Source organism: Mytilus galloprovincialis, chromosome 11 (assembly GCF_965363235.1).
Source record: "Mytilus galloprovincialis chromosome 11, xbMytGall1.hap1.1, whole genome shotgun sequence".
NCBI lineage: Eukaryota > Metazoa > Mollusca > Bivalvia > Mytilida > Mytilidae > Mytilus > Mytilus galloprovincialis.
In genome coordinates, this window is record NC_134848.1 from 76,258,645 (window position 1) to 76,284,356 (window position 25,712).

The 25,712-nt window shown below is 33.7% G+C and overlaps 1 protein-coding gene across 1 annotated transcript in view; it reads right to left on the reverse strand.

The window, feature by feature from the left end:
- Positions 1-5,486: 5,486 nt before the first annotated feature.
- The window catches only part of LOC143052002 (uncharacterized), a 38,556-nt gene continuing 18,330 nt past the window's right edge, over positions 5,487-25,712 (reverse strand). The window contains exon 3 of the mRNA XM_076224974.1: positions 5,487-7,348. Within this exon, the coding sequence (XP_076081089.1) occupies positions 5,487-7,348 (1,862 nt within the window). The remainder of the gene's footprint in view (positions 7,349-25,712) is intronic.

Genomic DNA, 25,712 nt, shown 5'->3' on the forward strand with positions numbered 1-25,712 from the left:
GTCAGTGGACCGTGAAATTAGGGTAAAACTCTAACTTGGCATTACAATTAGACAGATCATATCATCAGGAACATGTGTGCTAAGTTTTAAGTTGATTAGACTTCAACTTCATCAAAAACTACCTAACCAAAAACTTTAACCTGAAGTAGTATATAGGGAAAAACGAACTGATGAACGAACAGACGCACAAAACAGAAAACATAATGCCCCTCTGCTATCATAGGTAAATCATAAAAATTGACATTCCATTTTATATCAATCAATATCTAAATCAACAACCATATGCACACGTATTAAAATATATTAGGATAGAGCAAAGCATATAAGATATCATATAAATTTTATGAGATATCTTATATAACATTAAAGATATTTTCATTTATCATATGTTTAGTAGTAAATACAGTAGTTTTGCATATGTGATAAAAAGCCTGCTGTTTAATCCATATCGCGCAACTTTGATGCGCACCCTTTATCGCATACCCTTTATCACACCCCTACCCTTTATCGCATACCCTTTATCACACCCCTACTTTTTTTTTTTTTTTTTTTTTTTTTTTTTACATAATGTCAGTTTTGGTTTTTTTTTTTGCTTAAGAATTTTTTTTTGAATGACGTCATTGTTTGGTATGTGACGTCACGAACGTCGAGTTTTCATATTGTATGTGACGTCACGAACGTCACGTTTTCATATTTGTTGGCACACTAAATGCAACTATGAAAAATACAAAACACACAAATAAATACAATAATAAACAAAATATTTTTAAAACAACAGCACGCAAATTCTAAGGTAACCCAGGTGCTTCGGATAAGTAATTGAGCAGTTCTTTTAAGGCCTTTGAAACAAGACAAAAGTAGAACTGAAGGTAACCCAGTGCTATGGATCAGAAAACAGTTCATATAATATAATACTCTTCTGTTGAAATATATGATAAAGTGTATAATACATGGCAAAATCCGTATCACATGCCGTATCACGCTCGACCAATATCATCCCTCGGGCCTAAAGGCCCTTGGGCTGATATTGATGTCTCGGGATGATACGACATATGATACGGATTTTGCCATGTATTATTCTCTATATAACATTAAAGATATCTTATATGATATATGAGATATCTTATAAAAATGAAATTATATAAGATATCTTATATATTAAAGGAGATATCTTATATATTATAGGAGATATCTTGAAATTCGAATAAATAGTAAAACGGCTTGCCATAAGCATGAGTTCGAATCCTGGCACGGGAAGATTAAAAAATTTGCGAAAGCAAATTTACAGATCTAACATTGTTGGGTTGATGTATACTAGTATACAGAATTTACAAAGTCATGTATCGCCATCACTGCTGGTGATCCGATGGATAAATTGTTTTAGAGTTGTCAACGGTTTCTTGAATTTGTAAACGAATTGTCTTTTATGGCGAAGCGTGACACATAAAGAGTGTTCAATTTCTAATTATCTGACTGAAATAAAACTGGTTTACAACCTACTGTAGCTAGCTAGATTTGGTATTTCTTCAACTGTTTATGCCAAGTCCATTGGACGTGTACTGATTTATACTTTAGTCTTGGAAACATGGTTCATTTATTTGTTATCATTGGTTTTGAGCTTGCACTCAGTAAATACACGTACTCTTAGTTCCGAACATTGTGTCTATTGTCTTTTTGTTACCTATGTTTTGTGCCTGGCTTCGATCTGAGAGCGGACAATCACCTTTCAAATGACTTGTGTGCTGTATTGTTACAACACCCCAAGTTCTGCTGTTTGTACCTGTTCCAAATAAAGGCAACAGTAGTATACCGCTGTTTGAAAGTCATCAATCGAATGAGAGAAAACAAATCCAGAAAACACATAAAATATATAGTAAGAGGAAAACAACGAAACGACAATGCAAAACACACAGAAACGAACCATAAGATAACAATTTGGCCTGTTCCTGACTTGGTACAGGACATTTAAAAAAAAAAATGATGGGTTGCACCTGGTTTTGTGGCTAGCAAAACCTCCCGCTTTCATGGCAATATTAAATATAACACTAAAATGACAACATCACATGACAGGACTACAGTACAAACAAATGAAACAAACCAATTCAGGATAGAGAAATACACAAATTAACAATACACTAGAACCTTACGACATGTTTATAGTTATTAAAGGTACCAGGCTTATACTTTAATACGTCAGACGCGTGTTTCGTCTACATAAGACTCACCAATACACTCTCGTCAAAATTGGAAAGAAAGCCAAACAAAGATGAAGAGCATTGAAGACCCAAAATTCCAAAAAGTTGTGCCTAATACGGCTATGGTTATCTGCCTGGGATACTTTTTGTGGAGTAGGTTTTTATAGTTGTCCAAATGCCATTCATATCATCAGTTTTCATACTGATATGGTATATGCATATGGTGTTGAACATAACTGTATTACGTGGATATCTGACATATCTGGAGTATACCAACGTATCAACTATTCCGAATGACATGTAAAACACGATGAAGAGTTAATGCCAGAGACTTATGATTAGGATTTTTTTGATGTTACATATTTTAATCGAAGAGGGTGGCCTGAAGTATTTCAAACAAATACATAATCTATACTACTTTAGTTACATAACAGTACAAAAGTGACAGCCGTAAGAATCAGATTAAATTCAGAAAAAAGTTCAAACATGCTAGACTTGTACAGCATTTCAGCAAGTGTTAATTGCTACATGGTAATTAAAGTGTGATTTAGAAATCGATTAATAAATAAATCAATAAACGAACAAACACATACATAAATTAATAAACAAATAAATTAATAAATTAATAAATTAATAAATTGATAAATTAATCAATTAATTAATTAAATAATTTAAAAAAAAAGAAATAATAATACATAAAAAAATAAAAACTTCATTTTATCATATTTGTTATTAAAATCATCACACACTGACAAACAATACTACTCAAACAAGAACACACCAAATTTTATCACAATTTACATGATAGTACAACAAAAATAATGAATTAGTTATAGTTACATACAAAGTACGGATGAATTAAGTAAGATCTCAGAAAATTCAGTATAATGATATATACAAATTTGATAAATTTATATGCATACAATAATAATACATATTTAATATATATATGCAAACATTAATAATATTTATAGTATAACTAATCGCCGTATTTGAATATCAAAAATAAGACAACGCGTGACCGAACGACGCATGGATTAAACGAGTGCGGAGCACGAGTTTAATCCATAGCGGCGTTCGGTCACAAGTTGTGTTATTTTTGATATTCAAATACGGCGATTAGTTATTCTTTTTATTACATTGGCAAATGGCCTTTTTTTATGAAATTAATGTAGAAAATGTAAGGAACTATATCTTTTTCCTACGCATTGACAATTTGTTTTGATTTGACGTTATCGACGTCTTGACAACGCCTATTGTTGTATGACGTCAGAGAGTGAAATAACCACGTTTATTTCACATGTGAAATTATCGGTTTTTATCTAACTGGGAAATCAATGTAATTCATTGCAACCAATGTAATAAATATTTTTAATTGATAATCATAAATATATAATCATAAATATATAATAAAAATGTTGATTTCCTGTAAATATTTAGTGGATAAGGTGTGAAAATTTGTCAAATTAAGGATGGTAGTTTTGTAAATAGAACTACCTTTTATCCCGGCGGATATTGTTAATAATATAAGCATGCAAGAAACCTCTATCAATGAATATTTTAGCTAGAAGATTTTCCTCTTTAATTTCAATACTTCACTTTGCAACTCGATGTAAAATAAATTAGAGACACAAGTAGTTTACAATTTAAAGCAAAACAAAAGAAATAAAAAACCAACATGAGAAAATGGCATACATAAAACATCAACGATACCACGTTGACGGGTAAGCGTCTCTGGTTTATTTACAGCCAAAAAAACAAACTTTGAAACTAACAAACATCGTATGTGTCAACGTATTAATTAACAATTCCATATATATATGAATAATTACCAACATCATTAGTTAAACACACAAAAAAATCATTTAAATAGACATTTAAACTGTATATGAAACACGTAGACTGAAAAATATAAGAAAGAACTTGAACATCCTGTTTTGGTATGCCAGCAAAACTCAACATCAGGTCAAACATGTCCCAGCCAATGAGATATTCTAGAACTTTACTGCTGATCATTTGCTTCAAAGAAGATTTTTGTTTGTTTGTTACATCACCTATTTAGTTTACAAATAATATAAAGAGAGAAAACAGTACAAAACGTGTGCCCGTTTAGTGAATCATTGTACATTGTCATATCGGGGCCTTTTATAGCTGACTATGCGATATTGGCTTTGCTCATTGTTGAAGGCCGTACGGTGACCTATAGTTGTTAATGTCTGCATCATTTTTGTCTCTTGTGGACAGTTGTCTCATTGGCAATCATACCACATCTTCTTTTTTATATGTATATGCATGTGTGTTTATTTTCGACATTGGCTATGGAGAGGTTTCAGATTTTATTAAACATATTTAATTAAGCCGCGTTATTGCGTTATTATTAAGTCAGGAGCCTCTGGCTTTTGTCATTGTATAAAAAAGATGTGGTACGTATGATTGCCAATGAGACAACTCTCAACAAGAGACAAAAATGACTCAGAAATTAACAACTATAGACCACCATACTTCCTTTAATAATGAACAAAGCCCATACCACACAGTCACCTATAAATGGGACCGATATAACAAATGTAAAACAATTCAAACGAGAAAACTAACGGCCTTATTTATGTACAAAAAAAAATGAACGAAAAGCAAATATGTTCAACATCAACAAACGACAACCACTGAATTACAGGCTCCCGGCTTGGAACAGGCACATACATACAGAATGTGGCGGGGTAAAACATGTTACAGGGTTCCCAACCCTCCCCTTACCTGGGACAGTGGAATAACAGTACAACATAAGAACGAACCATACAAATCAGTTGAAAAACTAAAGCTTAACTCATCAGATGGGTGATAGAAATACATATAACAAAAACACAGAATAGACGTGGCCTAAGTACAGATCCGAGAGTACTTTCAGTAAATCATGTCTTGTATGGTTTTAATTTTAGTTCACTTATATGTTTAGGAGTTTAGTCTATATCACTGAACTAGAACATGTTTTTATTTAGCGGCTAACTGAAGTCCCCTTTGGTGGTCTTCGGCTGCTTCCTACTCCATGGTCGAGTTGTTGTCTCTTTGACATATTCCCCATTTCCATTCCTAATTTTATATTTTAGTATTCATTTTAACAATTTTGTAAATAGCAATTATCGCAGAAATGTTAATTATAAGTACAGTGCAGTCGATGATATTCAAATGAGATATGTAGAATTAAAAACTTTGAAAGTATTTCGGCCAAAAAAAAAAAAAATTTGCACGAAAAGGATTTAAAGACATTAATATATTTCTTAAGCATTAACATGATTAAGATAACGGGCATATGTCTTTAATCTTGTCCACGAGGCCCTTATTCAGTTCGTCATTTAATTTCCTTCTATTTTCGTCTAGTTCCTGTTTTAGTTTTTTTTGTTCTTCTTGCTGTGCATGGACCGTGTCAGCCATTCTTTCGTCCATCGATGTTTTCTGCGCTGTCAATTGTCTCTCAAATTCTTCTTTCATCTGAATTTGAGCCTTCTGATTCTCTTTTCGGTAATTGTTTTCCATTTCATTTTGCTTCAGGGAAAGCGTTTGCAATAATGTATCTTGTTCTTCCCGTTTTTTCGCTAAAGCGAATTCGTTCTGTTTTTTTTCTTCCTCTAACTGCTTTTTATGTGTTTCTTGTTGTTTAGAGAGCTTTTCGTCGTTTTCAGTCCTTATTTTGTTCAATGTATCGTTACGTTGTTTTATTTGTTCCTGAAGTTGAGCATTATTTCTATCATTTTCTTTCTTGATTTCTTCAATTTGTTGTTTATTCCTCTTTCTCTGTTCTTTTAATATTTCTTCCGTTGAGGCGTTCATGCTTTTCATTTTTTTATCCATCTGCTTTTTTAGATCTTCATATACTTGATGTTTCTCCTGCTCTAATTGTTTTCTTTGTTCATCCTGTAGTTTTTTGAACTCTTTCTCCCTTTCACGCATATCAGCATGCATTGCTTTATTCTGTTCCTGAAGTTTTTCATTTGCTTTATCTTTAGCTTCCAAGATCTTTAATAGCTCATTAAACCTTTGCTCAGTCCCATCCATAACTCGTTTTATTTCAGCCTCTATTTTTGCATTATGATTCTCTTTAGCTGTCGAAAGTTGCAATTGCCTCTGACGTTCCATGTCTTGAGTTCTGAGATTCATTTCAGCTTGCTGTTTTTGCATAGTCTGGAGAATTTCAATCTGTTGTTTTTCCTTTTCATCTAAGGCCTTTGCCTGCTGTTCTTTTATTATTTTCTCCTGTTTTTTCCTAAGATAAATCTCCTCATTGCGCTCCTTGTCAATGTTATTCATTTCCTCTCTCAATCTATTGATCTCTTGTAGAGCGATCTCTTTGTCTCTGTGAACTTTTTCTTGATCGGCTTCTTGACTTAAAACTTTGGTAGCTAATATCTGATTTTCGTCCTTGACAGTATTTATTTGCTGAACAAAAGTTGACTGTATTCGTTCAATTTCAGTTCGTTTCTGAATTTCTATTGTCTTTTCGACTTCTTTAATTTTTCTCTGTAAACTTGCTTCAGCTTCCTTATACATCGTATTTGTATAATGATGCCCTCTGTTCATTTTTACAATGTAATCAACGAACTCAATAAGATCTTTAACCATCATTGTTTTATTCACCTCAGACGCTTTGTTGTTAAATGTAATATATCGATTTTGACAAAGTTTCAAGAATTCTGTCAGTTTTTTTGGAGCTGTTTTTATATAATCTTCAATTTTGATTCCTTCACTTTCGAGGTCATCAAGTTTGGTAAATGTAATGATTGCATGTTTTCCCATTTCGTTTCCAAATAATTCAAAAAGACGATTTAAGGTATCAATTTCCTCATCTGTGAACCTGCTTATCTGAATAACTAAAAGAAACACATGTGGACCCGGTGCTGACATTGACACACATCTGATAATTTCTTTTGATATCTCAGCATACGACACTTTCGTATCGAATAAACCAGGTGTATCTACAATCACTACCTTACGCCCTGCATGGTTGCATTCACCTCTTTTGCATTCACGGGTGACTGAACCTCCGGATAATTTTGATTCGAAATGACCAGTTTTCGCCATAATTGTGTTTCCAGTATCGCTCTTTCCAGAGCCAGTCCTACCTACCATAACTAACCTGAGTTCAGTATCTTCTAGTCTACCTGAAATAAAAAAGTTCAACTTGAAAATTATATTTGGCATTTTGTGTCGGTGAACTTCATAACCCCACCATTGTGTTTTTGTCAATCAGTATTACATGTCAACCAGTGATATCTTAAAAGGCCGTTTTCTCATTGAACTGAAACTAAACACAATTACGTTTTTATTGATAAAACTCAATGTTTACACGTAGTTTACATCATGTTTTGTCTACATGCAGGCGGTAGTCAATGTACTGTGGTTCAGTGTACACAAAACAAGGTATTAAGAACATGCATTTTACCAGGTATATTTAAGGAAGAAACGTTTTTTTTAATAAAATTGATATTTATAACAATTATTTATGTTGTTTTTTTATCGAATAATTTGTCTAAACTTGATATATTATTTGGTTTGTTACATAAAAAAACCTATTAAGTAGCCTTATAAGGGAGCAACTATTTGTACGACTTTGCCCCCCACAAAGCTTTAGAAAAACAGTAAAACAACGGGTGTTACACGGACTCTTTTTAGACGATACACCGACTCCTTTTAGTTAGCACATACCTACAACTTCTCGTCCTATCAAATTGCTTGAATTTGCCTTCTAACTTTCAGTAATAGTTATCCCATAAGGACGCGGTATGTCAGAGTCAGATCACCCCAAAGGCCGGAGGCCTGAGGGGTGATCTGACTCTGACATACCAAGTCCGAATGGGATAACTATTTTACACCCCAGCTTACAATTTTTAAGGCCTAGATAAATAAATAAATAAAAATTTAGTCGGAAAAATATGACATATTTACTGACAACAAAACTATTTATAATCTATCAAATTAGTGCCCCCTTCCGTCACCTCAGAGAAAAAAGACAATTGAAAAGTTTTTTATTTTTTTTTACGGAGTGAACTCTTTGAGTTCTTTTTAAAATGTCATCTTTTTGTGAGTTGAAAATCAAGAGAGCAAATAAAATAGATCCATCTCTATGGTTTTCTTCACTTGCAATATGGAAACTGTCGATGAAAGAGGTTACGAAACAGATGATATCTTGAGCCAAGCTTTGGATCTGGCAGAAGAAGCTGAGGATGACAGCATCTTCATTACACAAAATTCGTTTCGAACAGATCAAGGTAATTAAAATGTTTAGGTTTCGACTTTCTGTTGAAAATAATGTTTATTGATCGGGAATTAAAAATAAATCCTGTCCGTCCATCTGTTTATCCTGGTATTTGTTGGGAGATACGACTTAGAGGGGTGGGGGGGGGGGCAATGTCCCTTATCTTTTTTTTTTTTTTTTTAATTCACCGGCATTGATTCGCTACTGTTTTATGTTAATTTGTTATATATATCAGTTATAGATCATATCACTCATTTCCGGTATTCATGTATAGTATAAGGGAGCAACCATTTCATTTTTAATATGTGGGTGGGGTGGGGTGGGGTAGGATGAAATGATGAATTTTGAAAAACGGTTGACAGGAGTTTTGAGTTAAAAAAAAAGGCAGGGTGAAAATTTTGTAAAAATAAGTCATGATATAATGGAAAATAAAAATACAGGACAGTGATTACGAATAATAAACAAAAAAGCGGGACAATATTTTTTTTTAAATTTGTTTTCCTTATACACCCCCCTCCCCTAATACAGATCAAATTGTAGCTCCCTAAGAAAGTTCAATAACAAAAATTATACGCATTTTAAAGATCTACGTCTGAATCTATTTCCAAATTAATCACCGAAGCATGTAATTGATTGACCTGTGTGTTAATGTGTAACGTACGTTTAATTCATTTTCCTTTTACTTGATAACGGTAAATCGCACAAGGAATCAGAAAGGTTTACAATATGAAAATAAAGCTAGCAATGCGTTTTTAAAAATGTTTTATTTTCATGAAAGTGTTTTTACGCGATTCTCTCCTTGAATGCTTGTTAATAAATTGTTTAATGTTTAAACACGTATACAATAAAAAGATTGTTTAATATCAAACAATTTTACTATGAAAATAAGAAAATGTGCTAGAATTGCCAATGAAACATTGTTGTCCAACAAAGTTCAAATAGAGTGAATGTTAAGTATTAAAGGCAATCATACTGCCTTTAACACTAAGGAAAAAAAAAATACTTTACAGTTTATTCAAATGACATGCTTACGATGCAAAAGGACAATAAACAAAACAAAATAAACACATATGCAAGATAAATGTTTCAGGAACTAAAACCAATTGAATGGCACCAAACGCAACAACAGCAATGGAATACAATGACTCATCAAAATGTCCAAATTTATAATAAAAATTATTTTATAGAACTTTACCGAATAAAAAAATAAAGACACACCAATGATAAAAAAACAAACACTGATGGTACATGTAACTACTTTATGACGTGAGTCTAAGATCAAAGTTGAAGTCCGTACTGTGATCTTTAATTTTAAAATTTATTACTAGTTGTCTCACTGGCAATCATAAAACATCTTCTTGATAACATGCTTTCTTTTCTGTTTGTAGATGAGAGTGACACATTTGACCATGGTGATATAAACTTTGCTTTAGATGCTAGCAATTTATTTGAAAACGATGCTCCTGTATTCAATCAAGCTACCAGATCACACACAGCTATCGGTAAGTGTTCAGTATGGTTACGTAATATACTCAACAACACAAATAACGCATCACATCTTTCCATAAGCAGATAATCTATATATGTTTGATAACATTTTATGAACATGCAGTATATTTTCAACATGATATTTGAAATAATCGGCTTTTTTAGGAACAAAGTTCCTGTTTTCCGGCGTTATTGGGTATCTGAATTCCTTATACAAATTTTTTTTACATTAGAAAGAAATTGATAGAGATGATGCTTTTTCAGTTGTTGAATATATATTTGAAAAATGATGACTCAGTTTAATACGAGCAAGAAAAAGTGTGTTATTATGTTTGTTAAATATTATATTCCGATTCTAAATATATCATAAGAGTTGTCTCATTGGCACGCATACAACATCTACTTATATCCATTAAAATAACAGTGGGAAATGATTAGTTAAAATACAAAACGAAAAGTGTTGTAACTTGACTAAAAGCTTTTAGAAAAGGTTTTTGACGAGTCTTCGACTTTAGTCGAAAAAGCGACTCTAGAGCGATCCTACATTGAATTTCCATCGCCGTCGTCTGCGGCATCCGCAAATATTAGAAAAGAACACTGGGGTTAAAGATTTTGAAATTTAGTAACTTTTCTTTACTACCTACCAAACTTTGACAGAAGCTTGTTTATGTTCATATGATAGTATCCAGAAGTAAATTTTGTAAAAATAAAATTCCATTTTTCCGTTATATACTTATAAATGGACTTAGATTTTCTGCAATGAACCATTAGATTCACTGTGTGGTTCGGGGTTTTAAAATTTTAATAACTTTCTTAAAAAATCCGGGATTGTACCAAACTTGGACAGGAGCTTGTTAAAGATCATATTATTTTACTTATAAATGGTATTTTTCTTTCAGTTATTTTACATAAAGTCAGCCGTTAAAGTTTTTAAAACATTTATAAGATTCATAAACTATCCTGAATTTTTAATAAACTCATACAAAAGCTTATAATAATCAATAGACAGTATCGAGAGGAATATTTTTATTGTTTTTTTTTCATTCATGTTGAGTGTGCGATTAACAGCAAAAGTATGCCAGACACTGGGTTCCGTGGAACCCTTACACATTTTATTTTGCGAATTCAGGGAACTCGCTTCGACGTTGTTATGGTTAATGTGCTCGCCTCGAGTGCAGAAATGTTTAATCCTTCATTGGATCAAATCAAAAGCTTCAACATTCGATGGCATGAGGGTCTTGAGAGTGATCCTCAATTGTAAATTCTTTAATTTTTAACATAATTTTACAATTAATTCAGTAATTTTGATGAACCCTATTGTTAACATTTCCCGACTCCATTATTCTCTATTTGATATTTAATGGATGGTTTTCTCTGCGGTTTTTTTCTGTAGCATTGATGTGTTATTCTTTAATCTGTAAACCGTATATGTTTTTGTGCGGACTATTACTTCATGAGCTAGCAACTGTGTATAAATTTCTCATTACCATGTTATCGTCTTTATTATGCATCTAAGTTGCCACTGGACGACAAACAACCATCCATTCGACCATTTTGGGTGATACTATTATTTAATCAAATTACGACCAATTTACATTTTTAAGAATGGAAATGTGTTATCCCCTTTTGTCTCGCCTTAACGGAGTCGAAAAACGAGACAAATGTAAACGATTTTTGGTGTCGACAGCAATGTATAAGTATGTGGTTAAGTCTAGTTTATAATGAATCACAAGTGGTAGGTCAATCAAATGTGGCATGCGGTTGTTTTAGAATTGACACATCTCATTTCCATGGAGATTATTAGGCTCCGTCCCCTCTGTCATGGTCTATTGTCTCTGAAACTGTGTCTTATTTTACATGTCTTAGTTTGTGATTAGATCAGTTTATGGGGAGCCTGTCCTTAATTTTCATTTCCTTATATTTCAGACCCAATCAACGGTCAGGAATCAGCCAATAGATTTGCTTTTTTGACGGAATCAGAGGTAAGGAAAGAAATGGAAGTCTGTGTACCGAATAACACTAAGAGGAAAGCAACGTGGGCATACAATTTATATTGTTCCTGGAAGACAGCAGCACAAAATCAAAAGTTTTCACCATCAATCAAATGTGCTCATGAGAAGGATATTTTGAATTTGGTCGATGAGGAACTTATTTTGTTACTGCCTTTATTCTTTACATCCGTGAAACGACAAGATGGTGAGAAATATCAATCAGATACCATATTTTCTATTGCATGTGGCTTAATGAAATATTTCGAAATTAATGGTAAAAACTTTCAATTGCTCTCTGGAGAACAATTTAAGTCTGTAAGAAATGTTATTAGTAATACCATGCGCAAAAAAGTAGTAGCTGGCGTTGGTTTATTTAAAAAGAAAGCTGATCCAATACCTCCACCAATTGAAGAGCAACTTTGGGAAAATGGTCATTTGGGAACAGACACTCCACAGAAACTCCTCCGCACAATGTTTTGGCTTATTGGTGTTAATTTTGGTTTAAGAGGTGGTCAGGAACACAGGAGCCTCACCATGGACAATTTTAAGATATGTTCTGGATATATCCAGTATACTGAATCCATTTCTAAAACATATCGTGGTGGTCTCGAACACAGGAACATTGAGCCCCATTCAGCAAAAGCCTACAGTAATGCCCAACAGCCAGATAGGTGCATTGTGAATGTGTTTCAGTTATACTTGAGCAAATTACCTGCCGAAAGACCCCCATCAGTATTTTATTTTAAGCCACTTGTAACATGTGCAAAGCCAGTATGGTTTAGTAAGCAACCTGTTGGAAGACAAAAACTCGAAAATATTGTTAAGGACATTATGAATGACGCAGGGGTAGATGGGTTTTTTACTAACCACAGTCTTCGTGCTACAGCAGCGACTAGATTATTCAACGCTGGGGTTCCAGAACAATTGGTCCGGGAACAAACGGGACACCGAAGTAATGCTATTTGGTCCTACAATAGACCAAGCGAGGGACAAAAGCGTAAAGCGTCCGAAATTCTGCAATTGCAGAAAAATGACAGTGATAACGTACAAGCTGAAGACACCAATAATCTGAAATGCGTACAGTTAAAGGAGGGATCAGAAACCGTGATAGCCGGAAAAAGACCGAAGTCAGAAGGAATGTCTTTCGTCTTTAATAACTCGAATGTTACATTCAATTTTAAATAGACATATCGGCGTATTTCATTCAATAAATATATAGCGTATTAAAATTGATGATTGATTTTATTGAAATATTTATTCTTTTTACAAATGTATATAAAAACAATTTTGATGATTCGACCCCTATAAAGTCATTCCCATGAATGAAAATTTATTTGACCCCCCTTTTTTTCTCTAAAAAAAATATATAATCACTTGTTCATGTATATAAGGGCAAACTTAGATGACATATATTCTTGTAAGCAATTAGTGAGTATATTTTACTGAAAGTGTCATCCTACTGAACAGTATTCTGCCATCGCTAACGAACCTATTGTTATATTTACAATAGGCTTTAATTAGAACTGGGGTGATCTGGCTGGGGGGATCCGGCTCAGATCACCCCAGTTTAAACAAAGGAGCTGGTGTGTAATAGTACATACTTTTCCCGTGTACTAAGTAACTACGCATGAATGATCACAAGGTTAAGATTTCATTGTATCGTAATCAAGATATTGAAAAAAAAATTTGCTACTGGCTATTTTGAAAAAATGTTGTGTTCCAAATTAAACTAAATAGTTTGTAACTAGTTTTTCAAATTAAATTTTAAACACCCCACTATTTAATCCTTGGATCTTTAAATGTGTTTGACAATAAAAGTTTCTTTCAATTAAATAAAAGTAACACATATAGTTATTTATAACTTGATTAGAGTACAATGCCATCTAAAATTGTAATCATTTATCTTCCATGTAATTACTTTGTTCCCAAAAAAAAAGAGTAAAACCATGAAGGGAAATTAAAGCAATTTAAGCATATTTCGTCATGAATTGATTGATTATTGATTGCTTAATGTCCAGTGATAGATATTTCATGCATGTAAACTATCCACTAGACTACCAATGGGTACATACCAGGGCAGGTTCATTCATTTCTAAAAGAGGTTCTAACCCCCAAACTAGAGGCTCTAAAGAGCCTGTGTCGCTCACCTTGGTATATGTGAATATTAAACAAAGGAAGCAGATGGATTCATGACAAAATTGTGTTTTGGTGATGGTGATGTGTTTGTACATCTTACTTTACTGAACATTCTTGCTGCTTACAATTATCTCTATCTATAATGATCTTGGCCCAGTAGTTTCAGTGGAAAATGTTAGTAAAAATTTACAAATTTTATGAAAATTGTTAAAAATTGACTATAAAGGACAATAACTCCTTAGGGGGTCAACTGACCATTTTGGTCATGTTGACTTATTTTTAGGTCTGACTTTGCTGTACATTATTGCTGTTTATCTCTATCTATAATAATATTCAAGATAATAACAAAAAACGTCAAAATTTCCTTTAAATTACCAATTTAGGGGCAGCAACCCAACAACTGGTTGTCGGATCCATCTGAAAATTTTAGGGCAGATAGATCTTGACATGATAAACAATTTCACTCCGTCAGATTTGCTCTAAATGCTTTGATTTTTGAGTTATAAGCCACAAACTCAATTTTACCCCTATGTTCTATATTTATCCGTGGCGGCCATCTTGGTTGGATGGCCCGGTCACCGGACACATTTTTTAAACTACATACCCCAAAGATGATTGTGGCCAAGTTTGGATTAATTTAGCCCAGTAGTTTCAGAGGAGAAGATTTTTGTAAAAGATTACTAACATTTACGAAAAATGGTTAAAAATTGACTATAAAGGGCAATAACTACTTAAAGGGTCAACTGACCATTTCGGTCATGTTGACTTATTTGTAAATCTTACTTCGCTGAACATTATTGCCGGTTACAGTTTATCTCTATCTATAATAATATTCAAGATAATAACCAAAAACAGCAAAATTTCCATAAAATTACCAAATCAGCGGCAGCAACCCATCAACGGGTTGTCCGTTTCATCTGAAAATTTCTGGGCAGATAGATCTTGACCTGATAAACCATTTTACCCAATGTCAGATTTGCTTTAAATGCTTTGGTTTTTGACATGTTTGAGTTATAAGCCAAAAACTGCATTTTACCCCTATGTTCTATTTTTAGCCATGGCGACCATCTTGGTTGGTTGGCCGGGTCACCGGACATACTAGATACCCCAATGTTGATTGTGGCTCAGTTTGATTAAATTTGGCCTAGTAGTTTCAGAGGAGAAGATTTTTGTAAAAGTTAACGACGACGGACGCCGGACGCAAAGTGATGGGAAAAGCTCACTTGGCCCTTCGGGTCAGGTGAGCTAAAAAGGGGGAGGGGGTCCAACTGTATGTTCTCATTCAAAGCATTGATCATACCCAACAAAAATAAGCGTTTTCCACCACCCTCTTTTGTTTTAAAATTTATCATGTATAGTAAAACACAGCTTTATGTATATAAACATACTTACACCAACAACTACAATCTTTTCATTCTGGAGTCAATATTTTACAATGATAATAGTGAGTAGATTTATAAAACTACGTAAATGAGCTACACATAGTCAGCCAAAACATATCAATAGACTAATTACAGGATTACTCAAGTTGTAAATATGTGCTAAACTGTAGCCCCTCGCTCTAATTGTCATAGTATATACCTTTCTATACACTAACCGACACTTGCTACACGGACACTTTTTATGAATAGAATCACTCTTGCATGATCAGTGAGTAAAGGGCATTCTAATTTTCAGTTAGATTTGAACTTTTTGGTTCACCGACATATTTCTTGTCTGTTTTTAAAAACTTTGAATTTTTCGAAAAATAAGGATTTTCTTATCCCAGGCATAGATTACCTTAGCCGTATTTGGCACAACTTTTTGGAATTTTGGATCCTCAATGCTGTTCAACTTTGTTCTTGTTTGGCTTTACTAATATTTTGATATGAGCGTCACTGATAAGTCTTATGTAGACGAAACGCGCGTCTGGCGTACTAAATTATAATCCTGGTACCTTTGATAACTATTTAAATAAAATATTTTCGTTAGCATCAAATTTTTTTTTTTTAACATTTCCAGTTAAATACTATTCATATCAGTACACTAAGGGATTCGGCATTTAATTTAAACTAGAGGCTCTAAAGAGCCTGTGTCGCTCACCTTGGTCTATGTGCATATTAAACAAAGGACACAAATGGATTCATGACAAAATTGTATTTTGGTGATGGTGATGTGTTTGAAGTTCTTACTTTCTGAACGATTTTGCTTCTTACAATATTATCTATAATGAACTTTGCCCATTAGTAACAGAGAACTATATTTGGTAAAAATTTACATAAATTTACCAAATTAATGAAAATTGTTAAAAATTGACTATAAAGGGCAATAACTCCTTAAGGGGTCAATTGACCATTAAGGTCATGTTGACTTATTTGTAGATCTTACTTTGCTGAACATTATTGCTGTTTACAGTTTATCGCTATCTATAATAGTATTCAAGATAACCAAAAACGGCAAAATTTCTTTAAAAATTACCATTTGGAGGGCAGCAACCCAACAACCAGTTGTCCAATTCATCTGAAAAATTCAGGGCAGATAGATATTGACTTGATTAACAAATTAACTTCTTGTCAGATTTGCTCTAAATGCTTTGGTTTCATAGTTATAAGCCAAAAACTGCATTTTACCCCTATGTTTTATTTTTAGCTGTGGCGGCCATCTTAGTTGGTTGACCAAGTCATGCCACACATTTTTTAAACTAGATACCCCAAAGATGATTGTGGCCAATTTTGGATTAGTTTGGTCCAGTAGTTTCAGAGGAGAAGATTTTTGTAAAAGATTACTTTAATTTACGAAAAATGGTTAAAAATTTACTATAAAGGGCAATAACTCCTAAACGGGTCAACTGACCATTTTCGTCATGTTGACCTTTTTGTAGATCTTACTTTGATGAACATTATTGCTGTTTACAGTTTATCTCTATCTATAATAATATTCAAGATAATAACCAAAAACAGCAAAATTTCCTCAAAATTACCAATTCAGGGGCAGCAACCCAACAACGGGTTGACTGATTCAACTGAAAATTTCAGGGCAGATAGATATTGACTTGATTAACAATTTAACTTCTTGTCAGATTTGCTCTAAATGCTTTGGTTTCATAGTTATAAGCCAAAAACTGCATTTTACCCCTATGTTCTATTTTTAGCTGTGGCGGCCATCTTAGTTGGTTGACCGGGTCACGCCACACATTTTTTAAACTAGATACCCCAAAGATGATTGTGGCCAAGTTTGGATTAATTTAGCCCAGTAGTTTCAGAGGAGAAGATTTTTGTAAAAGATTACTTTAATTTACAAAAAATGGTTAAAAATTGACTATAAAGGGCAATAACTCCTACACGGGTCAACTGACCATTTTGGTCATGTTGACTTATTTGTAGATCTTACTGTGCTGAACATTATTGCTTTTTACAGTTTATCTCTATCTATAATAATATTCAAGATAATAACCAAAAACAGCAAAATTTCCTCAAAATTACCAATTCAGGGACAGCAACCCAACAACCGATTGACCGATTCATCTGAAAATTTCAGGGCAGATAGATCTTGACCTAATAAACATTTTTATCCATGTCAGATTTCCTCAAAATGCTTTGGTTTTTGAGTTATAAGCCAAAAACTGCATTTTACCCCTATGTTCTATTTTTAGCCGTGGCGGCCATCTTGGTTAGTTGACCAGGTCACGCCACACATTTTTTAAACTAGATACCCCAAAGATGATTGTGGCCAAGTTTGGATTAATTTGGCCCAGTAGTTTCAGAGGAGAAGATTTTTGTAAAAGATTAATTTAATTTACGAAAAATAGTTAAAAATTGACTATAAAGGGCAATAACTCCTAAACGGGTCAACTGACCATTTTGGTCATGTTGACTTATTTGTAGATCTTACTTTGATGAACATTATTGTTGTTTACAGTTTATCTCTATCTATAATAATATTCAAGATAATAACCAAAAACAGCAAAATTTCCTCAAAATTACCAAATCAGGGGCAGTAACCCAACAACCGATTGACCGATTCATCTGAAAATTTCAGGGCAGATAGATCTTGACATGATAAACATTTTTACCCCTGTCAGATTTGCTCTAAATGCTTTGGTTTTTGAGTTATAAGCCAAAAACTGCATTTTACCCCTATGTTCTATTTTTAGCCGTGGCGGCCATCTTGGTTGGTTGACCGGGTCACGCCACACATTTTTTAAACTAGATACCCCAATGATGATTGTGGCCAAGTTTGGTTTGATTTGGCCCAGTAGTTTCAGAGGAGAAGATTTTTGTAAAAGTTAACGACGACGGACGACGGACGACGACGCCGGACGCCGGACGCAAAGTGATGGGAATAGCTCACTTGGCCCATCGGGCCAGGTGAGCTAAAAAGGAGGGTATGTTTTTCTCCTAATAACAAAATATATTTTATTCCCAAATTTTATGAGAAAAAAATAACTATGGTAAAGCAGATAACAAATAATTGATCTGCATGATTCCTGATTTTCGAATACCGTATATATATAATATTGCTAATTAACAAAAAAAACCTGTATATTGGGTGATGGCATTGTAAATGTAAATAGTTAATATATTCAGAAAAGAACATACCGCCCCCCTTTTTATGGAGCAAAAAAAAAAATGATCAGGAGATGTAACAAAATGGATCTAAATATAAATTTAATACTAAACAGAAAACAATTAACTTGTGGCCAAGATGTTATGACACAAACATAAGGTGTCAATATTTTTTTTGTACACCAGATCTAGATTTCGACAATATATGTCTCTTCAGTGATGTAAAGGATCGAAACGGTATTTGGAAGGACATATAATTTACCCTCAATTTAAGATAGACTCTTGAATTTTAAGAGTCAATATAGGATGAACGGATCATATAAACCGGAGGGAAAATATGATACAAGCCCAAACGAAAAAATATAAATAAGTCTAAATTGAAAACTACGTTCAAACCTATCATTGCGTTGGATAAAAACCGCATTAAACATCAGCTATGGAAAACCAAGCCTTATGCAGTTTGGTCAGAAGAAAATTCTTTGCAAACAACTTACAATCATGAAAAGAGAGTGGTTGCCATACAAAAGACTTAAAACAAAAACTGCTCGAAACCGACTCGTAACTACTGATTATCGTGCGACATGACTGTTTCCGGGACTCTTGCTTCAAATCAGACAGAAAGTGGCTCGTGTTCAATTGTGCAGAGCTCGCCAAAGTTGAAATAAGCATCTTGAATGAAGATCCATTGGTCCAATGAAACTCGGTTTAACTTTCTTGGCCTGATTGTAATCAGAATTTGAACAATATCGAGCATGTATGGAACTTTATTGGGCGTAAAATGCGCGAGAGAACACCCTAGTTCAAACGCTTAATGAATTAAACAATTCCCTTCATCAGGAAAGGTTGCGATTACCTTAGCATTAAATTCGTAAAATGGTCGTAGGCACAAGAAGAACTTTAGAGGCAGTTATTCTTGTGAGTGGAGGCTGCACCAAGTATTGATTCTTTGGTGTAAAACAATCAACCATGATGTGAAAAATCATCTTAAAATTTGAATTGTCTGATATTGTAAAGTTCGATTACAGTTAAAGTTTTTAATGCATTTTTTGGTACAAAAATTACCTCATTTTGTTATCAAAATTGTGGTTAATTAAATCATTTTTCTCCATACATTTTTTTTAATTCTTATAATGACGATGTTATCATTAGATTTTTTTAATATTGTTATATAAATATTTTATCATATTCTATCAAAAAAGCAGTTTGATTTTCCAAGGTTTAAAAAATCAAGGTGATGCAATACTTTTTTCCATGTGTGTGTATATATATATGGGACAATATCCCTAATGCGCCTTGAAATGAGGAACTCAAAAGTCACGTGTAAACAAAAAATCTCTGTGTAGTGATATTTGACACATTTCTATGATAAACAAATGACTGAGCTGAACCATTTGTGTTAATTTAGAAAGTAAGGGAACACAGAATAAATGTGTAAAAGCTATGGAGCCATTAAATGTGTTCAAAGTATTAAATTTTAAAAGAACTTATTGTGTCAAAAATGGGATTTTTTACCATGAGGAGCCACATCGCAAAAAGAATACTCGGGGTTTGCTAATTTACGGAAAAATGAATCACACTTCGTACCCCGAAAATTTAACCACATGTGTAAAATGTCACAGCTTCGAAACAAGCCATCATACATATACAAGTTTATGATATGGGCTAAGCAACAGAAGAAAACGTTACCATTACCGCCTATGTAGAAACAATTGCGCATATTGCCCCATATATATATATATATATATATAATGACTGAATAAATATCTAGACAGGATAGCCGGACGTGAAACATTTACATATCATCTTAAAATAGTCAACGATTAATCTTACAGGGCGATGGATCATCTAATATGATTCTGTACACTACAAAATATAATATATAACAAGTAAAAAAGGGTACAACATCACCATTAATTAACTATAAAATTAACAAATATTAGATATTTCGGATAACAGATATCCTTCTTCGGTAATAGCACGATGTCAAATGAATCATGTCAATATATTCAAATTGAGACACTATAAAAATCTTGAAAGTTTATACAATTTAAGCGGACACCACAGACGCTGGTACAATTAAAAAATTTTCAAACACGCAGCAAAGATTACAAAGATATGCCAAATAAAAATAGTTATTTGAGATGTGAACTGGCACAACTCTAAATTTCCAAAGGTTGTGACAGTTGAGATGTTATAACTGCATGGAGAGCAGTCCCCAAACAAAATAATCAAAAATGCCCTTACCGATCCAAGTTGGTATAATATTTCAAATTTGACAACGGTAGGGCAATTGCAACAGAAACTACATATTTAAGCCTCCCAAACGAATAGCAGTTTAATAATGATTAGCTGTTACATGTTTTCCATATACTGGGCATCCTCAAATATCAAGTATTTTAGCTGAAACCATATTTAATATCTATTTCTGTATGTATCAAATAAAAATATTTCGATAGACATATAATGATTATCGCTTTTTTAATGCGAAGATCCTAAGTAAACTATTTTGTACGGCATGCATCATTACCAATTTAAACATTGTCCTTGTCAAATGTGCCGATACAAATAATTCAATTACTACTAAAACTGTTGTGGCCAGACGGGCCCGGATCCCAGGTAATATTTAAGTGGGGCGTAGCCTGGGTCGATAACTTTTAAATAAAAGGTCCAGTTCGGAACTTTGCCGTAGGTATATGCTGAAGAGTACCAAATGCGTGGTTAATATGGAAACTACATAAATGGGCAACTTTGAACCTCTGTGGTGGCAAGACGGGCCCGAATCCCAGAAAAAAATTTAAGTGGCGAATAGCCTTGGTCAACACACGGGGGTGGGGGGTTAACTTCCTATTATTGGGTATACGGGGATGGGCCAATAATATGGGTCATAGTTTTGCGAGATTTTATATAAAAATGACCCTCCTTTTTAATGACATCCTATATGAATATGCATTTACGTTTGATAACTGTATATTGATTTGGGGTATGATCTACATATCATATATAAATATGCTATTGATATGCACCAAACGATGTCAATTCATATATAAAAACTTAAGGTAGATCATAAGTAAATATTTTTTGAGACAGAATTTTCTTATAATTAGCCAGAATGAAGATTTTAATATACTCTTTTCAAATATATAATAAAAAGGAGGGGTCACCGTGCTATTTTCAAGCTATGAGTCGTTGAAAATTGCCTAAATTTGGTTAGATTGTTCATGGGAAAACACATTTGTGTGCATAAAAAAAAATCTATGAGATAGAATTTTGAAAAAAATTGTGAAAAGATAGGTTTTGTAATATGTTTTAAGAAAATAAAAAGAAAAAATGGTGTCACCGAACTTGTTTTCTTGCTACAAGTAAAAAGAAAAAAATTCCCTATCTGTCCAGTATAAATTTTTTACTAAAAGAGTTATCTCCCCTTAAATGGCTCGTTTGAAAAAAATGATTCTAAAAGCAAGAAAAATTATATTTGTTTAAATATTTTGGATTGTACAATATATTGCCAAGTTTTCTTTATATTATTACAAATGTATTAAACAGTCTAACCATTAAATTGCAAATCTGTCTTCAAATTTGCAGATTTAGGCAAATAACTAGACCGATTTTTAACTGTGATTGTTCAATCCAAGATGGCGGTATACCATGAATCTACCTTAAGGGTAGCTGGTTTATTTATGAATTATGAGTGATGATGAGTTAGGGCTTATATAAGCATGGGTCATATTTTAAATATTGTGTATAAGTATAGGTCATTCTTTCTTAAATATTTATATAACTATAGGTACTGAATTTCTACTGAAGTTACCCCCCCCGTGGGTCAACACCATTATGCCGAGGAGTACCGAATGTGTGGTTAATATGGAAAATTCACCATAAGGGTAACTTTGAACCTCTGTGGTGGTAGGCCTCGGATACCAGAAAAAAATATAAGTTGGGAGTAGCCTGTGTCGATACCTTTGAAATGAGTTAGGTCCAGTTCGGAACTTTACCGTAGGTATATGCCGAAGAGTACCGAAAGTGTAGTTGGTATGAAAAATACATAAATGGGCAACTTTGAACTTAAGTGTTGCCTAGACGGGCCCGGATCCCAGAAACATATTGAAGTGGCGAACTCACTCGGTCAACACCATTGAAATGAGCTGGGTCTGGTTCGGAACTTTGACGTAGAGATATTCCGATGAGTACCGAATGTGTGATTAATATGGAAAATTCGCTGTAAGGGCAACTTTTAACCTCTGTGGTGGCTAGACGGCCCGGATCCCAGAAACATTTTTAAGTGGCGAATTCCCTCGGTCAACACAATTGAAATGAGCTAGGTCTGGTTCGAAACTTTGCCGTTAAGATATGCCGAAGAGTACATAATTAGTGGTTTATATTGAAAATTCACTATAAGGCAACGTTGAACTTCTGTGGCGGCTAGACGGGCCCGGATCCCAGAAAAATATTTAAGTGGGGAGTAGCCTTGGTCAACACCTTTGAGGTAGCACTCCAAAGCTAGTAAATACAATTAAAAATGAGCCACAAAATGTTTTATCATCTCTTGTTCCTGGATTTCTAATACATTAACCTAACTGTTTGTGTTGTACATATGTGATGTATGTAATCAGTATCTTGCATAGATTTGATTTTCAAAAGTTGAAAGGGTGAACAAAAATCCTTTTATGTGTATCCATGGCAACATTCTGCTTTATTTATCATAAAAAATATTGCAAAAAAGGGGGCTGAACATGTCACATATCAACCCAAATTTTTGATCAAACTAGAATTTTAATGACATTAATCTTCCTAATGATCAAATAAAAAATGGGTGTCGTTTGCTTCATTTTTTTCGTAAAATCTAATCGCAAAGGTCGTGCGACAAAAGTTGGAAAAACACGTCCCAATAATTGACGGACCAGTGTATTTTATGGATATACAAATACGGACTGTCATACAAAATACAGCCTATATTACATACAGTATATAATCTTGATGTTCATATAAACCCAATACGAAGGCTATGTTAATATTCAGCTATCCAAAAATGAATGTTATTGCACACTAGCTCACATATTTAAAAAGTCCACAGGGGCCAAAATGCGAAACTACACACCTAACTGTGGGGTGCTACCTGAAATTACTAGGTTTTGTTTGTAACTTTGCCGTAGAGATATGACGAGAAGTACGGACAGCATTTGTGGTTGATATAAAAAGTACGTTAAGGCAATAGATCTTCCTTGATTTGCTCTTAAGCTTCCATTGACAACAAACGTTTCGAGAGTGCATCAATGTTTTTATGTGTCGAGTTTCTAATCTTATTTACCTCGAGTTCTTGTTGCAGAGTGGTTTTAAACTCATCTACCTTTTTCTCAAGTTCTTTAATGGTTTTATCATATCCTTTCTCTAGTCGTTGTATATCCGTCTTCATCTGGTTACACTGGGATTGTAAATTGCAATTCTAATTGTTTCATATAGTCTTTCACTTGCTGCATAACCCATCGTTTTTGTTGCAGCTTGCGTACCATGAGTCGGATATTTTAGGTTAGTGGTACGATTGTCGTACATGTTCGAGTCTGCAGGTTATTGACTCCTATTTATTTCTCAATTTCCATAAAATCCAAATGTGTTTGTCATGGACAGGTTTACCTTCAGACAACAATTTCAACACACACTAAAAGAAGTGTCCAGAGACCACTGGTGCTCTTATCTCAAGTTCATCGATGTTGTAGTAAATCTTAGGTTTTAAGTAAATTACCATAACGTAATTAAGGAGGGAAGGAAGCTGTGTAGTCGGGTTGTTGTCTCTTTGACACGTTCCCCATTTCCATTCTTAACTTTATTTGCTTGTTGTCTATTACCATTACGTCCAATGGTTTACCTGTCCCATAACGGTAGGTTTAAAGGGTTTGGAAGGTAGGGTAGCCCGCAATAATACACCTCTAAAATGGGATATCTGTAGAATGTTAACTGTTTTCTACAATTTTCCTTTGATAGTGGCTTGTTTGGAAGTAGAATGTTTTGTACACGTATCACTTATTTTTATGTTTTCAATCCTCCACACGGGTGCGAAATTGCAATCATATTTCAAAAACATCCATATTCTGATAACATATAATAAAACTTTTTGTTCTTTATATAATATTGTTTTTTTAGAGGTTTGATGATACCAGGCATTGTTACTTCTATTACAAAACGTCTTTTATGATTTTTTTTTCAATATTGTAATGTCCATGTGCCAGGGTTTTGATTCCCTCTTTTAAAATGTAACTTTTGTCATCTTGTGTGAGTTTCTCCAGTAACCACGTTTTGAAGGTAACTGTGAATGACGTTCATTTTTCTATGACAACTTTACTGGGTCATCAACCACGTCTTGTAATCATTACACGGAATGATCGGTCGATTGACTTGTTTCTTTTTCCTTAAGCTTCCCTGGTGTGTTAACCATCATCCATTCGATATTTACACATCTTGCACGAAGTCCTACAAATCAGCCATCATTTGACCACCGAATGCATCTTCAATCAGTTTTTTGTTGACTTTGGTATAATAGTTTAATGTTTCAAACTTGGTTGGAATGTGAGAGATCATGTCTTTGTAAAAGTCGTCAGTTTGAATTTAATAGACAAAACTATCAGTGTCGGTAAACAGTAGTCGAACTTTGTTCCCGTGAGTTTCATGATGAATGTCGTACATTAAAATCATTGAAATGTCTAAGATACATGCTCCCAAGTACATAGGCTTGTCAAACTTGAGTTTGGTTTTCTTCATGTGTACTACTACCATGGACTCGTTAAAAACCACACAACGGTTACAGTTGGGTTTAGCTATTAGTTTCAACGGTTGCTTCTTGGTAGACTCTCATTTTATATTCACCCGTTAAAGTATGTTAACAATGGTATTTCCAAACTTTGAGGTGATCATCAGTTTGAAATTTTTTTTTCAGACACGGTGCAAGTGGTGGCTATGGTTATAAGGTTTTTTAGCCATCGTGATTGCTTAAATTTTAACACACGATACTCTTTTGTTAATACCAACCCATGAGAACAACTCTGTTTCAAATGTCTATGATAAAGAACATACTTCACACCTTTCTTGGCATTTAAATACGGTACCAACTTATGAAACTTGT